The sequence below is a fragment of the Lithobates pipiens genome, unplaced genomic scaffold (genome assembly GCF_037356315.1).
Source record: "Lithobates pipiens isolate NorthernLeopardFrog02 unplaced genomic scaffold, aLitPip1_a1.2 Scaffold_19, whole genome shotgun sequence".
In the NCBI taxonomy this organism is placed as follows: Eukaryota; Metazoa; Chordata; class Amphibia; order Anura; family Ranidae; genus Lithobates; species Lithobates pipiens.
This window is the reverse complement of record NW_027507764.1, coordinates 108,500,673-108,519,257: the sequence shown is the minus strand read 5'-3', so window position 1 is coordinate 108,519,257 and position 18,585 is coordinate 108,500,673. Positions and strand designations below refer to the sequence as shown.

The 18,585-nt window shown below is 40.1% G+C and overlaps 1 protein-coding gene across 1 annotated transcript in view; it reads right to left on the bottom strand.

The window, feature by feature from the left end:
* MNX1 (motor neuron and pancreas homeobox 1) overlaps positions 1-18,585 on the bottom strand; it is a 33,739-nt gene that overhangs the window by 10,465 nt on the left and 4,689 nt on the right. Inside the window, exon 2 of the mRNA XM_077491146.1 lies at positions 16,845-17,005. Within this exon, the coding sequence (XP_077347272.1) occupies positions 16,845-17,005 (161 nt within the window). The remainder of the gene's footprint in view (positions 1-16,844; positions 17,006-18,585) is intronic.

Here is an 18,585-nt window from a genome sequence, read left to right as displayed (position 1 = left end):
CAAATGTGAACATCATGTTCTGATCTTTATTGGGGAATGCTATTTTGTATATAGAGTGTTTATGTGGTGAGTTTACACTTTTCATTGAACACAGTTTGGATAACACAGGGTTAAATGGAAAGGTCATAAATTAACTGCACATTATCTGGACAGAATGCTTGGGGAGATAGTGATGTGTTCCTGCTTAGGAGATGTATGTTAGCTTGGGGGGCTGCAAACTCTGCAGGGCTCCAACCAGGGCCATCTTTAAGGCAGGGCAAAAGGGGCAGCTGCCCTGGGTCCTGTCATTGTTGTGGGGCCCAAAGCAGCTGCCTCATACTTGCCAACTATCCCAGTGTAAATTCCCTTGTCCCTTGAAGTTTTAGTCCTGTACTATGTCCTGATATCTCAGTGTAAAGTGATGGTACTAATGATGCCTTATTGTTGTGTACAGATGACTCACCTGCAGATCCTGTGTTTACATGTAAATAACTGGCATTCATATGTAAATATTGGCAATATTACTAAGTAAATGGATGCGGCTGGCAGCATTGATATGTAAATAAAGGTGGCATTCATATGTGTATCATGCTCCCCTGCAGTGAGGAGATGATGTACTGTAACCTCTAAAAACCAATCAGTGAGCAGTATTACTTAACAGTAATCTCTAGCAACCAATTAACAAGCAGAAATCTATTGCTGTAACCTTTAGCAACTAATCAGTGAGCCCTAATGTGTGCTATAACCTCTAGCAACCAGTCATTAAGCAGTAATGATATGCTGTAACCACTGGCAACCAATCGCAATTGCTGCCTGATCTGATACAGTAAACTGATTTTAAGTCTAGCTGCTATTTCTTGTATGTCTCAGAGCAGGTGGAGAGCAAAATTGCATGGGGGGGGCCCAAGAAAATTTTTGCCCGGGGTCCAATCTATATTAAAGACGGCCCTGGCTCCAACACACACTCACTGCTATTCCAACCCTTCATATATTTGCACATAAACTTCCCTCCTGGCATTAAACGTTGCCAGGTATTGTGCTCAGCTTACGACCCCAAACTGATGTTCCTCCCTCAGCTCACCTCTCTCCCTGCATGTCCTGTGAGCAGAATAGCTGTGCTCCTCCTCTGGGTTCTCTCATCATATGGCACTGAAGGTATAGGAGGGGGGAGTTCAGCGGGACACACAGAGCAAGCAGGAGACAGAAAATCAGGAGGGGCCGGCGGGAAGGAGCTCATCACGAGAGGTCTGACTAAATACAATCTCTTAGCAGCAGGGACCTGATCTACCCATCAGCTAGCTGTGATTGACAGGTAGATCAAAGCGGAAGCTGTCATGGGGCCCCCTATTGGCAATGCCTGAATGGTCAGGTGTGCGGCACTTACTATTGCGAGCTGTGTCGGCGGCTGCTGGTGTAGCACCTGCCACACAACTCGCATACTTCAAAGGCTTGCAGGACCTGGCTGCTAAAGGGAACTGAGTTCCTGTTGTGGAAAAAGTACAGGAGCTCCGTTCCCATGCATTCCCGCAGGACTTGAGCCCTGGTTATGCAGAATAATAAAACTAAAACAGTTTTGAACATATCATGTGCTTTTGTGTCTTTTTATGCTAAATGCTTAATCAAAACACAATGAAATAACCAAGTTAATTAATTAATACATTTAAATTTGCACTGCATTATTTATATATATTGGTACTGCCATGGAACTTCTCCTGATGGAGAATGGAGTTGGCAAATTGTTCATGCATGGCAATGTGGGATGGGAGGAGCAATGCTTTCTGGGTAATTTCCTTAAAGGCACAAAAACTGCTGTAAACGGATGAAAACAGATACAAAAACGGAGGAAACAACGGATGTAAAAGTGTACATTAACGGATGAAAACGGATATTAACAGAACGGAAGATGGATGAAAATGTAGATTAAAGGAACAGAAGCCTGTAAGTGGGCCCCGTGGACAGGGTTGGTGACCACTGTGTTAAGAGACACTCAACTGAAAGCAACAAACTGAAGGAATCAATCATCTGCTCCACCTGTACCGCAAATTCATGTGCATCTAGGACATCTGATTGGCCAATAGTGCTGCCTCTCCCAGTCTGGGTTCTAATGTATAGAGGATGACTGGAAGTGATACCTAGAAGAAAGTAAAGGTCTTACACTAACTGAATCCTAACCCTCCTGGCGGTAATCTTGGGTGTGGCTCGGGGTTAAATTTCAATACCATTAGAGGTAACCCCGAGCTACACTCAGGATTGCATTGCAGAATCCTGCTACAACATACTTACCTTGTCCCCAGGATCCTGTGATGCCCCCTCGCTGTGTCCCCCGCCGGATCCTCCGCCCGATGCTCTGTGTGCCGGGCTCCGTTCCCTGCAAGCGTCACGGCAAATTCAAAAAGTACCAAATACATAACACATACAGTACACTGTAATCTTACAGATTATGTTATTGTATCAAATTGCTTCACATCCCTTTTGTCCCCGGAGCTCTGTCCAGGGCCCTACATGCAGTTTCTTATTATTATTATTATTATTCAGGATTTATATAGCGCCAACAGTTTGCGCAGCGCTTTACAATATGAGGGCAGACAGTACACTTACAATAAAAATCAATACAGGAGGGATCAGAGGGCCCTGCTCGTTAGAGCTTACAATCTAGAATATTATATATACTTCTTTCTGCCTGGAAACTTGAGATTGTCCATAGCAACCAAAAAGTGTCCCTTTATGCCAAAAGTGAATTTAGACCAGCTAGAAAACAGCGATACTAAATTAGAACAATTGCAGATTTGAGCGATAGTGAATTGTGTGGAAATTAATTTTATTATTATTATATTATTATTTTTTACAATTATTTATAGTTATTTATTATATTATAATTTATGATTTAGTGTTTCAAACTTTATCATACCCGGGATGTCTACTAGACTCTTGTTTGGACAGATTTAAGTCCTAAGAATTGCAGGCCTACAATTTAAAATGCTGAATTTCTATGCAAAATAATTGTACCGCTTTGAGCATCAAAAATCTGACATAATCATACCACCAGGGAGGCTTCAGTGCATGTAATTCGTTTTAGTAAATAATAAAAGGAGATGTGTTTTTATGGTTTTTATATCTGCTTTTGGCCGACTTTAAGAGAAGATATATATATATATATATATATATATATACATATACAGATACAGTATAATCAAATTAATCACATAAGCTCATGCATATAGAGCTATGGGGTTTGATAATGTAACATGTTTGACAACAGCAATGCTATCTGTAGAATAATTATTTCCAAACGTTAATCATGCTGTAACATTAGGGTGAAATGTAGTCAAGGTTGATGGCCATACTGTAAGAACATCTGGTGTGAGACAGAGAAAGGATTTGGCAATGGCCGTTCTGAGCTACTCAAACTCCAATGCTTGGACTCCGGCCTAGTGTGACTGTTTTATTGAAGCCGGGTTCATAACTGTCACTGGAACCAGAGTGAATGGTCTTTGATATTACCTCTTCGTCTAGGTTGAACACGGCTCTGTCTGGCCAGCTTGGTCAATGAAAGACTCATAATAATAAATGTAATAATAAATGAATGACAAACTGTAGTTTAAAAACTAGTATTTTTTACATCACAGAACTAATAAAGTTCAGGTTTAACAATGTAAGTTTGGGGATCAAATTCAGTAAACACATTTTCTGCATTGTACTGCAGCTTTTAAAGTAAATCAATCCTTTCCGAAGCAAGCTGAACATTTTCTAGGAATGACTAAATCAAGGTAGAAACTGCAAACATCCCAACCTGCAAAAACTCATTCCAGGGAGGTGGGTGTGGCTTAAACTGTGCTAAATATTGGACATGGCTTAAATGGGGTGGGGTTTTATAGAGTCTAAGAAGACATTGTGCAGAATGTAGTAATGTTAAATAGGGAATGTACAGTGCGGAGTGTATGGCGGTGGGTATAATGTGCATGTGAGGAGTGTGGAGTGTACAATGGTGAGTACTATGTGCAGGATGGTGTCCTTAGGGCAGTGGGTGTTGTCAGTAGTTCTTTTTTTTTTAGTATTATTTTTTATAGTATTATTTTTTTAATAATTTCTCACAATTTATTTTTTTATTTTTTGGTTTCTCATGATTGGGGGTGGGGGTAGTGGACAGTGTCAGTAGAGCAGTAGTTTTTTGTTTTTATTATTTTCTCTATCATTTTTTACAATTTTGCTGTTAATTATTTTCTTTAAATAATTATTTTTTTTAAATATTTATTTTCTATATTTTTTTCCCCAGTGCTCCTGGGGAAGGAGTGGAGAGTATGTGGCAGTCATGGTGTCAGTAGGGCAGTGGATGGTGTCAGTATTTTTTATTTTTACATGGTTTTTTTTTGTTAATGGTTTTTGAGGGGAGGGGGATGGGGCAGTGGACAGTGTTGGTATGGTAGGGCAGGGGGGTGGTGTCAGTAGTTTTCTATTTTTTAATTTTTATTATAATTAAATTTTTTATAATTTTGTTGTTTAATATTTTTCTTTTTTTTTTAATCAACCCTGTTGGGAGGGGGGGGGCTTTGGTGAGGTATCAGGGATCTAAACAGGCCCCTGACATCTCCCCTTTGAGACAGAGAAAGAAGCTGAGGACATTGATTCCCCCGGACCCTTTCTCAGCATTGAAGATGAATGGACAGAAGACAGCGGCTCCTGTCCATTCATAAACTGAGCATAGTAACACCCAGGTTACTCCACTCAGTTTTCACAGGACACAGGAGTGATCTCGCTCACTGTGTCCAATTCAGAAAAGGAAGGGGCCAGTAAATGACTAGTCCCTTCCTCTGCACTCCATCCAGACAGATCCCCACAGCTGGCAGGAGAGAAGAGGAGAGAAGCCAACTGTGGGGGATGAGAGGGAGTGGAGGAGGAGGACAGGGAGCCGGAGAAGGACGGAGGGATATAGGACATGGAGGGGGGCCCCAGAAGAACGAGGGGAGAAGAACAGGAGGGTAGAAGAACACAGAGGGGAGCCATAGAAGAACGGGGGGGGGGGGGTGAAGAACAGGGGGATAGAAGAACATGGAGGGAGGCCGTAGAAGAATGGGGGAGAAGAACAGGAGGGTAGAAGAACACGGAGCGGAGCCATAGAAGAATGGGGGGAGAAGAACAGGGGGGTAGAGAGACACAGAGGGGAGCCAAAGAAGAATGGGGGGAGAAGAACAGGATGGTAAAAGAACACGGAGTGGAGCCGTAGAAGAATGGAGGGAGAAGAACAGGTGGGTAGAAGGACACAAAGGGGAGCCATAGAAGAACACGGAGGGGGGCTGTAGAAGAACGGGGAGAGAAGAATAGGGGGGTAGAAGAATAGGGGAGTAGAAGAACAGGGGGGTAGAAGGATATGGAGGGGAGCTGTAGAAGAATGAGGGAGAAGAATGGGGGGTAGAAGGACACGAAGGGGAGCCTTAGAAGAACAGGGGGGAGAAGAAAAGGGGGTAGAAGGACACAGAGGGGGGCTGGAGGAGGGGGATACAGGGAACAGTCTGGGGTGATCAGTGCAGCAGGAGGGACAGCTGTGATAACCAATCTCCCTGTATAGCTTTTTAGCCAACAGCCATGGGAGGGAGAGAAGGAGAAGCGTCTGTCGGCTATGCAGGGAGTTCGGTGTTCACAGCTATCCTTCCTGCCGCACTGATCATCCCCGACTGTGAACCAGGGGACAATCCAGGATCAGCCCCACAGCCAGGCTATTGGGCAGCACTTGTGGGTGTCCAGGAGCTGCCCCCGAAATGCAGGAGGCTCCGGCAAATCACAGGAGACTTGAGATGTCTGAAAAACTGCTTTAGCCTGACTAAGATATTTCTGAGTAGTCAGCAGTGGAAAAGCTTTGGTTTTGACACCTTTGTTTAAATCCCTAGTTCTCAGACAGAAAGGAAAGTATTTTACCTAGCTAAATATGCCGTTATTTTGTCAATTTAAAAGAGAAAGGCCTCTGCAAAACACAGAGTGCCAACTGGGAGGATTTGTGGAGATCAGTTTATGCAACGTATCTGTATATATATCTATCTCCATGTAAACATACCAGTGAATTAATAGAATGCTTCTTTTCTAAAAAAAAAAAAATAATAAAAACAATGTTTTTTCCACAAAAGTACAATGATCCACAGCAGCCAAAAACAGCTCACTTTTCTGATATCCTCTTACTGAATACTGCTATAATAAGACAATGCATGCCGTCTATCATTACTGCACTATGGGGTTGATTTACTAAAACTGGAGGTGGCAAAATCTGGTGCAGTTGTGCATGGTAGCCAATCAGCTTTTAACCTCAGCTTGTTCAATTAAAGTGGTTCTAAAGGAAGGTTTTTTTTTTTTTTTTTAACATTCATGCAGTGGCTCTTCCAGGTCTCTCTCTCCTAATTGGCTCACACAGCAGCGAGAGCCATTGGCTCCGGCAATTCTGTGTTTACATGTGACTGGCTGTGATTGGACATGGTTAAAGAACAGCAGCTCTTTACATGCCGTGTCCTAGCTTTTCTGCTGTTATTAGATGGTGCCAATAATATTCTAAATTTGATTAACTTAATGGGAATGATTTAGTAAAAGAGCAGAGGCTGTTCACTTGGCAAAGTGTATGTTCACCTAGCATATAGTAAATAAGGTGAAGCTGTATGCATTGTGCATACCCAATCACGTTCAAGGGAAACTAGCACATGATTGGACGATTGATGTGAGCCCGCTCTGGTTTGGATTACATGCAGAAAATGCAGAGAACCATAGCAATCAGATTTCACCATCTAACTGTAAATATACGTCATGTTTTTTATGTTAAATACCGGGATTATGGCTGCAGCTCGATGCCATAACCCCCGGTATCTTTTTTTTCTTTAGGTGGCTGGCTTTTCAGTGGTAGATTCGCCCCAAGATCACTTGTATAGGCAGCGAGAGAGGTGCCACCTCCCGCACTTTCCGGACTAACGTTACCGATGGATGAGCCCGGGAACCATCCGGCATCAGCTATGTTTTTGCATAGAGACGAGTGATGGCTAGATGGCCACCGCTCATCTCTATACCCTTGGAGGACCAGAGCAATGTTGATGTCTGGTTCTCGAGCCATGTGAACATTTTTTTTTGTTTTAAATTTTTTCTTAAAGCAAGAGATAATGTGACCATGCGTTTTTATTTTTTTTTTATAAAGCAAGAGATAATTTATTTATTTTTTTAATCTCTCGCGTTTAAGGGTAGAGGAAAGATTTGAGGTCTTTTAAAAGACCCCAGATCTCTCCATAAAAAGGACCTGTCATGCTGTATTGTTTTCAAAAGGATGTTTACATGCCTTGTGTTAGCAATAAAAGTGATCAAAACATTATTTTTTTTAAAGGGACAGTGAAAAAAATAAAAAAACAATATAATAAAATAAAAAATGTAAATTAAAAAATTAAAGCGCCCCATCCCCGCGTGCTTATGCCCACATATGTAAGCAGTATTTGCACCACACATGTGAGGTATCACCACAAATGTCTGAGCAAGAGAAATAATTCTAGTACTAGACCTCCTCTGTAACTTTAAACATATAACCTGTAGAAATTTATAAAGCGTCCCCTTAGGAGATTTTTAAGTACCATAGTTTGGTGCCATTCCACGAGCATGCACAATTTTAAAACATAACATGTTAGGTATCTACTTTACTTGGTGTAACATCATCTTTAATATGATACTAAAACATAGGAGTATATATTATGTTTTTTTTTTTTAGTTCATTAAAGTGTATGTTTTCCCCAAAAAATTTAATTAAAAAAAACGCTGCACAAAAAAAAGTGTGACATAAAAAAAATTCAATGAATATTGAAAATAAATAATATATATATATATATATATATATATATATATATATAGCTATATATATAGATATAGATATATATATATATATATATATATATATATCTATATATATATATATAGCGTTCTAAGTAATTGTTTAGCAAAAAAAACTGATTTTAACTTTTGTTGCAACAAATGTCAGAAAAAGCCTGGGTCAGCTAATGGTTAATAATAGGAATTTGTATTGGTAGCTATGTATTACTGCACATAATTATTTTTTTTTACCTTTAAATGCAGCTGTATATCTGTATTCAGAATTTTTTTTTTCCAGAATATTATTAAGGCCCCACGAGGGGATCTAAGCTATCCCAAAAGTCAGCAGTAAAACCCTAAAACTAAAATGTAATATATTGCAGTTTACCAATTCTTGGATATGGTGGTGCACTAATTTTCTTCTTTTCTTTATGTCATCTGGTGATCCTGCCAATAAGTCAAACACTTGGCCCACATTTGTGGTACGAACTCGGGAATGTAAAAATGCCATTTAGCAAAAAAAAAAAAAAAGAGAATGAAAAAATAGAAGACATCAGGAAGCAGCAGTAACGCCTCCTGAACACCGGCTAGCTCCTATAATACCCTCCCAAAAGTTATCCACCATAGATCACTTTTCAGACGGTGGCAAACCTTCCTGCCAGTGTGAAAGAGCACTTAGAAAGGAAGTGTGTTACTGGCCAGATCACCAGGTTAGAAAAAAGAAAAAGAATTATAAGACTCCTTTCACACTGAAGCAGTTTTCAGGTGTTTTAATGCTAGAAATATCCTCTGAAAAGCGCCTGAAAACTGCCTGCCATTCATTTGCATGAGTGCTTTCACACTCGGGTGGTGCGCTTGCAGGACATTAGAAAAAGTCCTTCAAGCAGCATTTTTGGAGCGCTGTAAAAAGCGCTCCAAAAATGCCCCTGCCCATTGAAATGAATGGGCAGCACTTCCGAAGCACGTTAAAAGTGCTTCAGAGTCGCTGCAAAATGGGTGTTTCTTGTATTTTTTTAAGGGCACATTGTCACATGCCCTGCTAGTGCACGAAAAGTGCCACAAAAGCACCACTAAAACGGTGCTAAAGCACTGCAAAATCAGTCAGCGCTTTAGTGCTGTGTTAGTTGCGCTTCAGTGTGAAAAGGGTCCAAAAAAGGAAACTGATACAACCATCACATCTGAGGATTGGTAAATTGCAATTGTTAGTTTTGGGTTTATTATTGCTTTAAATCAGAGTACCAGGCGTTTTTGGATATTGTTTGAATCTTTTTGGTACCTTTTGGCATGTTTTCTTTGGAACTTCCGAGTCGACCTAGGCGAGGTACGTCACTTCTGCGGTTTTATCAGCACCCCCCCCCCCCCCCACCTTCTGAGACCTGTCACTGCCAGTTTCCCTTACTTGCAATGCCAAATCCTGCGCTCGAAGCCGATGGGTGGATCAGCTTGGGGTGCCGACATTGCAGGCTCCCTGGACAGGTAAGTGACCTAATATTAAAGGTCAGCAGCTACATCATTTGTAGCTGTAGACTTTTATTTATTTTTTTATTTTTTTCCCCTGGCTGAAACACCGCTTTAAGTTAGCTTTCAGTATTAATCTATTAGCTAATAGTACAATACTCTACTGCTGTAAATGTTTAATACCACATTTTACAGATTGAAATGAGGGAAATGCAGCTACGGAAGAACACCTCCAATCACCAGCAAAGACAGCGACTACAAGTAGGGGCCTTAAAGCGGAGGTCCACCCTAAAGCAACTCGCGCATGCGCAGTAGGGAACCGGGAAATGAAGCCGAAAGGCTCCACTTCCTGATTCCCATACCCAAGATGGCGGCGGCAGCACCCGAGAGACGATCAAGAGATTGGCTTCGGTTGCCGACATCGCGGGCGCGCTGGGCTGGTAAGTGTCCTTATTTTAAAAGTCAGCAGCTGCAGTATTTGTAGCTGCTGGCTTTTAAAAAAAAAAAAACGACGGACTCCCGCTTTAACCTGGCAGTTTCCAGGTTACATTGGCACTGGTACATACCATGCATACCCAGTGCTGACCCAACTCTATGTCTGTAGACAATGTCCAACTTGTGTCAAACATCTGCGCCAAACTGTCTAGAAGGATGTTCATTGGCCACTTCATTGTCTCTTTGGCCAAGGCAGGTTTAACAAAACAATAATCGACCATAGAAAGCTCAACAGAAGGCCACTTATATTTCCAAATGCGTTTTATTAAACAGTGTTTTTTTTATATGGGCCCATTTACATCTATATGTTGTGATTTGCATTGATTCAATGTGATGCTCTTAAATTTGAGGCTTGGGCTAAAAATGTGAAAGACAGTGCAAATTTAAAAAAAAAAGTATCACAAACAGTTGTGCTTGTTGCACTTGCACTAATACGACTACAATCACCTCAATCATGAATAGTAGCCCAAGGCACTAATACAGTGCCCATGTGTAAAAACGCACTGCAAACCATAGTGTGTCATGGCAAAGGTTTTGTGACGTGTTCAATTGGTGGGTGTTTTGGTGCATTAGAAGCCCATTCATTTCAATAGGTCGCCTAAATGCAATGCATGTGACTTGACGCCTGTTAATGTATATATTATTGCACCACATAAATGTAAATGGGCTCTACAGGGGAAAAAAAAACCTTTTGATTTGCATTTCTGATTGGAGCTTACTGGCAGAAAAAAATGCAAAACTTCTCCCAAACTATGTACAATAAACATTCTATTCTGCCAAGGGAACTGACTTTTTTTAAGCCCAGTTGTATATGTAGTCTTAATGTTCCTCTTAAAAAAAACAACAAAAAAAACAACATAAACTCAAATTTAAAAATGCAGAACAAGGGAAATTTATGGCATAGCGGTAAAGGAGGGATATCTCCAGGCCACAAATTTCAGGGACAAAGCCTACAACAGCCCTTAGGTAACAGTGATAGCAGGCAGATATGTCACCCTAATTAATTCTAAAATACAGAACATAACAAAAGCATATTTCCCATTTATAGGAGAAATTAGCTTTGTTTGTAGTTTTTTCACCTTTCTTGAATAAAGAAAATTAATCTATAGAATATCACTTCTTGTAATGTATACAGAGAAAATGTTACCTGCCCACATTGCCTTGCAGCCTATGCAAACCACAATATTCCCAATCCAAGAGCAGAACACATTTCACTGCTCTACAAGTAATCCAAATCTGATTGGTTGTTATGTGTTACGGTTCTGCTGACGTCGCAAGTACCCCACATCTAATAAGCAGGACAGTGACTTCTCAGAAACTATGGTGACAATCCCTATAGGATTTAAGACAATTTAGAGTCAGCCTCAGAAACATAGGGGGATATTTACTAAAACTGAAGAGTGCAAAAGCTTCCAGTTTCTTTTTTTTTGTCTTTTTTTTTTTTGTCAAAGCTTAATTGAACAAGCTAAAGTTAGAAGCTGATTGGCTACCATGCACAGCTGCACCAAATTTTGCACTTTTCAGTCTTACTAAATCAACTCCACAATGTATAATATACTGTCTGTTATATTTATTTCTCTCTGTATTTCAAAGTATCTTATTTTAAATGATATCCGTAGCTATGTTTGATACAATATAGATAAAAGATCTTCCAATTTCATACAAGTATACAATGCAAATGACACACAATCCTTGCAGCAGAATAAAAGGATCCCATGACTCCCCAATCCTCAGATCTTCACACTAGGAGGTTGGGTTGTCATTTCCCAGCTCCCATCCATGGAGATCTTCTTGCCCCTTCTTAGTAAACAAGAAGCCAGTCCGATCTATTAGTGAACATTTTTATTATTATGGACAACACAGCTATAGAACTGGTTTTATCATTGTAATTAATGGTTCACAGCTGCATGGAGGGATGTCAGTGTTCTGTACACATCACAATCATACAAGCTCTGCACACACAGGTATGTATATCCAGTGTACATGGAATCTTTACTGTTGTGTGATATATTTCTAGGTATGAGCAAGAAAAACTAAAAACACAAATACAATCAGCAATAACTAAAGATTCATAGCCCAGCTCGATTAAGCTGCTGGTGCATAAAGTAATCAATAAAGTTCAATTCTGATATGATATTTGCAATTAACATCTTACCGACTATTGTCCCTAATCATGCAATTTGATAGTTTTTGTTATCATTAACCACTTGCTTACTGGGCACTTAAACACCCTTCCTGCCCAGACCAATTTTTAGCTTTCGGTGCTCTCACACTTTGAATGACAATTACTCAGTCATGCAACACTGTACCCAAATGAATTTTTTGTCCTTTTTTTCCCACAAATAGAGCTTTCTTTTGGTGGTATTTGATCACCTCTGGGGTTTTTATTTTTTGTGCTATAAATGAAAAAAGGCCGAAAATTTTGAAAAAAAAAACGCATATTTCTTTGTTTCTGTGACAGAATTATGCAAATTATTAATTTTTCTTCATAAATTTTGGCCACAATTTATACTGCTACATATCTTTGGTGAAAATAACCCAAATTAGTGGATATTATTTGGTCTTTGTGAAAGTTAGAGAGTCTACAAGCTGTGGTGCGAATCGCACAAAATTGATCACATCTGATGTACTGGTGGCCTATCTCACTTCTTGCGACCCAAAAAAGTCAGGAAAGTACAAATACCCCCCAAATGACCCCTTTTTGGAAAGTAGACATTCCAAGGTATTTAGTAAGAGACATAGTGAGCTTTTTGATGTTGTCATTTTTTTCCCACAATTCTTTGCAAAATTAAGATTTTTCATTTTTTTTTTCTCCACAAAATTGTCATTGTAATAGGTTATTTCTCTCACATGGCATGTGTATACCACAAATGATACCCCCAAAAAAATTCTGCTACTCCTCCTGAGTATTACAATACCACATGTGTGGGACTTTTTCACAGCCTGGCCACATAGAGAGGCCCAACATGCAGGTAGCGCCATCATGTGTTCTAGGAACATAAATTACACATCTAACTTGTTGACTATTTATTACACTTTTGAAGCACCAGGACAATGACACCTGACACTGATGACAGATGGCACTGATATGTGGCAATGATGACACTTATACGTGGCACTGATGACACGTGGCACTAATGACAGATGGCACTAATATGTGGCACTGATGACAGATGGCACTAATATGTGGCACTGATGACACGTGGCACTTATACGTGGCACTGATGACACGTGAGCACTAATACGTGGCACTGAAGACACGTGGCACTAATACGTGGCACTGATGACAGATGGCACTAATACGTGCCACCGATGACAGATGGCACTAATACATGGCACCGATGACGCGTGACACTGATGACAGATGGCACTGATAAGTGGCATTGATGACACATGACACTGACAACAGATGGCACGTGACACTGACAGGTGGCACTGATGACAAATGGCACTGATACGTGGTACTGATGACAGATGTCACTAATACGTGGCACTGATGACAGATGGCACTATGTGGCACTGATGACACGTGGCACTGATGACAGATGGCACTTATACGTGGCACTGATGACAGATGGCACTAATACGTGGCACTGATGACAGATGGCACTATGTGGCACTATGTGGCACTGATGACACGTGGCACTGATGACAGATGGCACTTATACGTGGCACTGATGACAGATGGCACTGGGGACAAATGGCACTGACAACAGGTGGCACTGGGGGCAGGTAGCACTGGGGGCAGGTAGCACTGGGGTGGATGGCACTGGGGTGGATGGCACTGGGGGCGGATGGCACTGGGGTGGATGGCACTGGGGCGGATGGCACTGCTGGGGGAGGATAGCACTGCTGGGGGAGGATGGCACTGCTGGGGGAGGATGGTACTTTTTTTTTTAATCGAATCAAAGCAGAACGGCTGCCGCTGCAGCCGTTCATCTCTCCCCTCTCACACTCTGTCTGTGTGAGGAGGGAGAGCAGCGCTGAGAGATGATCTCATATATTTACATATGAGATCATCTCTCATTGGACACGCCGATCGCGCTGTAAACGGACGCTGTGATTGGCCGTTTACAGCGATCTGTGTTTGCCTGTCCCCGGGGGACACGGCGAACACAGAACTTCCGCGATGCGCGCCCGCGGCGGCGTGCATTGCGGAAGTAAACATTAGGACATCCAGGGACGGCCTCCCGGACGAAAGCGCCCGCTCTACGGCCGTCATTCGGCTATAGGGCGGGCGCGAGGTGGTTAAAGTATTCCATAAATAGTAAATAATAATACTAATGCACTGTGGAGGGGATTTACTAATAGACTGTGATCACATATTTTGAATTTACTGTGAACTATATTGTAATAATTTTTCAATGATGATAATAAAAACTGTGTGTGTGTGTGTGTGTGTGTGTGTGTGTGTGTGTGTGTGTGTGTGTGTGTGTGTGTGTGTGTGTGTGTGTGTGTGTGTGTGTGTGTGTGTGTGTGTGTGTGTGTGTGTGTGTGTGTGTGTGATATTAACCAAGCAAGCGAACTTGCATGTTCAATCACCCAATCACATCAAAATAAAATCCATGTTATTTTCATTTCCCAATCACATGACTATAGGCATGCCTTCACCTTACTCACAAGTGGACATCCAGTTTAATAAACCACAGGTCAAGGCAAAATAAAATAAAACATATGCAGTACATCTCTGCAGTGATGTGTACATTTACCCAAGTTGTATTCTATATTAAAGATCATGCAAGTACAGAAAAATACCTGTTGATCTGCTAGAAATGCAATCAGCTCTTTTCCCCTGTCGTACTAATACCCAGCATGTTTTTAGACTAATCGGTGTCAGCCCTGCCTAATGTATTTTGCTAGACCACTTAACAATGCCCACTCTTAGATCCCCACAGCATAAAAACGAATCATTATGCAGTCTTAGATAATGAGTGAAGACTAAGCTGATTTATAGTATATCCACCACTAAGCTCCTGTGTTTGCAGCAAATAAATGCGAGAGAAAGTGTCTGTGTGTAACCAAACCCTATATTTTCACTTTTTAGTCCCTATTTAGGAGGTTCCCACTGATCACCACTGCTGTGTCATTGAGTATACATGCTGTATATTGTACAGGTATGAAGGGATGATAGGTGGCTCTGTATTTGGGCAGCACTGACTCCAGGCAGCCTAGAACAAAGGAAGTCCATGTAAAGCTCCATCCTCCAGGTGTGATCTGATGTACTCAGCAGCTGTTCACATAATACACACAATAGGATGGAAAATCAAATGAATGTGATAAAGGGGTCTGTTACATTGCCTTGGATTGGATATAATAGATATAATAAAGGAGATTGGAATCTTAGCTCTCCAGAGAAATGCCTCCACCTGTAATCTAACTTTACAAGCTAGTGGCTCTGTCTGTAATGCAGCCCCCCCCCCCCCCCCAAAGGAAATGGCTCCACCTGTAATTTACTTCTCACAAATCATGGACCTACATGTACTGGAATCTTCCAAGTAAAAGCTCCACCTTTAACTTAATTCTCCCAAGGCATGGATCTACCAGTAGTCTAATACTTTCAAGTAATTGCTCCACCTTTAACTTAGTTATCTCAAGGCATGGATCTACCTGTAGTCTAATACTTTCAAGTCATAGCTCTACTTTTAATTGAGTTCTTCCAAGGCAAGGAGCTATCCCTATTCTAATTTGTACAAGCTCCACCTGTAATTTAGGCAATGGAATCCTCCCAAGGAATGATTCCACTTTGATATGGCTCTCCAAAGACATGGCTCCACCTGTAATCCACCTAGCTCACTACACTGATAGTTCTATAGACAGATGGGTGTAGTAGGTAAGGTAAGTCAGGAAAGTCATTATTGTCACATATCAGATATTATGCTGCTAATCCTATTCTGGACCCAGCTCAGCTCACATCTATACATTTTTAATGACACTTTCAATGATTGTTAAACTGGTCTGATTGACCAAAAGAGCCTTTCCCAGCCCAGTTCATTACTCCTTTCCAACAGCCAGGTCAGAGGAACTCTGTGTTTTATTAGGTCCTTTGACTGGGGTAAACATTCCCCCCTTAGTACATCTCTCCCATAACAGCAATAGTCTCATCTCATGTGTGCTGCAGCAAAAAAAACAAAAAAACAAGCAAACCTGCATTAACTGCCCACAGTAACCAATCAGATTCTAATAAAATGAGCTCCAGTGTTTGTAAATTATTATTATTATTATGTAAATCAGTCTACTCCTGTTCCTGTACTGCTATATTATTATCTCTATCCAGACCTTAGACCTAATATATTAATATCCTCACCATAGGTCACTCAGCTCCATACTTTTTCTGTATCTCTGCCACACTGTCCTTTGGACTGATTTATGGAAACCCCAGGCACAGGTAATGTAGCCTATTGGGAACCAATCAGTCTTCCTATTTCAGATAATCAAATAATATCTAGTGGGTTTCTATGAGTACCTGCTCCACTACCCCCTATTAGCTGATGTCTACAGCCGACACAACCAATAAGAGGTGGGCAACTACAAAGCTCAGCATGCCCAGGTAACAGACTGTGCTCCTATCTGTAGTTTCCAGGACCATACAATCATTTTCAGGAACATTTATGCTGACAAAAAGTAAGAAGAATATCCATTGATAAGTGTTTAGATGGAGAAATTCCTAAATAAAATAAAATAATATGCCAATTATAGTTCAACTAACCCTTAGATTCCAGGGACGATTCTGAAGCCAGGGAGAGGCAGCTGTGTTTTAGTACTACAAGCCCTCTTCTGTTGTATGTACTGCAAGTAAAATGTCAATTTTCTATAGTAATACCTTGAGTATTATACCTTATATATTACGCTGGGGACTGCACTACACATATATTACACTGGGGTTGTATATATTACATAGGGGATTATATATATATATATATATATATATATATATATATATATATATATATATATATATATAGAGAGAGATGTATTGCACTGGGGATTACAATGTATATATTACACTGACCTAATATGTAATTGTACATTGAGCACTCCAGCTAAGCAGCACACAATTGAGTCGTTCCAGCCATCAGATACTGAATTGAAAGTACCTGGGTCTCTGTGAGCATCAACGATGTGGCCACCTCGAAACGTTTCGGTCTGGAGAGATATTTGTTCAGCTTGAACTGGTGTTCCAACTCCAACAACTGCTGGCTGGTGAAGGCTGTCCTCGGTCTTCTGCACTTCCCCAGCAGATTGGACTGAGCCTGGGCTGCGGGGCAACAAACACACAGAAAGAGATGAGAGCAAGAAGAGCAAAAACTGCAAGAATGACAACAATAATATTTTATAATAACAACAACAGCGGTAATAATAAAATTCATCATCATCATCATATAGCAATACTGCCACTACTACTACTAATAATAACTATAGTGGCAATAGTAGTAATAACAATAGTAATGATATTATAAATATTTAAATAATAGGAATACTACTAATAAAAATAACAAAAATAATAATAACAGCAATACAACTACTACTAATAATAATAACTATAGTGGCAATAGTAGTAATAACAACAGTAATGATATTATAAATATTTTAATAATAGGAATACTACTAATAAAAATAACAAAAATAATAATAACAGCAATACAACTACTACTACTACTAATAACTATAGTGGCAATAGTAGTAATAACAACAGTAATGATATTATAAATTTTTACATAATAGCAATACTACTAATAACAAAAATAATAACAGCAATACTACTACTACCACAACTATTATTATAAATAATAACAAGAAGAAGAAGAAGAAGAAAAAAAAAAAGGAATACGGTAAAACCTTGCATTGTGAGCTTAATTCATTCCAAAAACATGCTTGTAGTCCAAAGCACTTGTATATCAAAGCAAATTTCCCCATAAGAAATAATGGAAACTCAGATGATTCGTTCCACAACCATTTATTCACAGGTCCTTCAAAAGAATGTAGCCATGTGACCAGGTTGTGTAACCATAAAATATCCATCCACAAATGGCAGCCTCCACAAGGGGATTTGAAGCAAAATCCAGCAGGAGCTACAGAGTAGAGGGGCGCCTCTAAGTGTAGCAATATGTTGCTAAATGTACCTTCATTAAAATGTAACCATATTGCTAAACCTAGAGGCGACTCTCTTTTCTTTTATACCCAGTTGTGACATGATGCTAATTGTATATCAAGACATCGCTTGTATATAAAGTCAAAGGGGGTTATTTACCAAAGGCAAATGCACTTTGCACTACAAGTGCAAAGTGCACTTGAAATTGCACTGAAAGTGCACTTAGCTGTAAATCTAAGGGGTAGATCTGAAATGAAGGGAAGCTCTGTCGATTTTATTATCCAATCATGTGCAAGCTAAAAAGCTGTTTTTTTTATTTTCCTTGCATGTCCCCCCTCAGATCTACAGCGACTGCACTTCCAAATGCACTCTCAGTGCAATTTCAAGTGCACTCTGCACTTGTAGTTTGCATTTGTAGTGCAAAGTGGAGTTCCCTTTAGTAAATAACCCCCAATGTGTATTAAAACATGTTGTTTGTCTTGCAAAACGCTCTCAAACCAAGGTTTTACTTGTATAATAAATACTAATAATACTAACATAACAGTAGCAATGATTTTAAAAATGTGACATACTACGTGGCAAAACATTATCTGGTTTAAACTTATTTTGAGTTTCTGTTCGCATACTATCCTCTATTTTTTTAAATATATTGCTAATTGTCCTATTCTACTACTATTCTAGCACTAACAACTACTATTCTAGAGCTATGCTATTTGTTATAATAAAAACAATTCCAACAGAGGAAA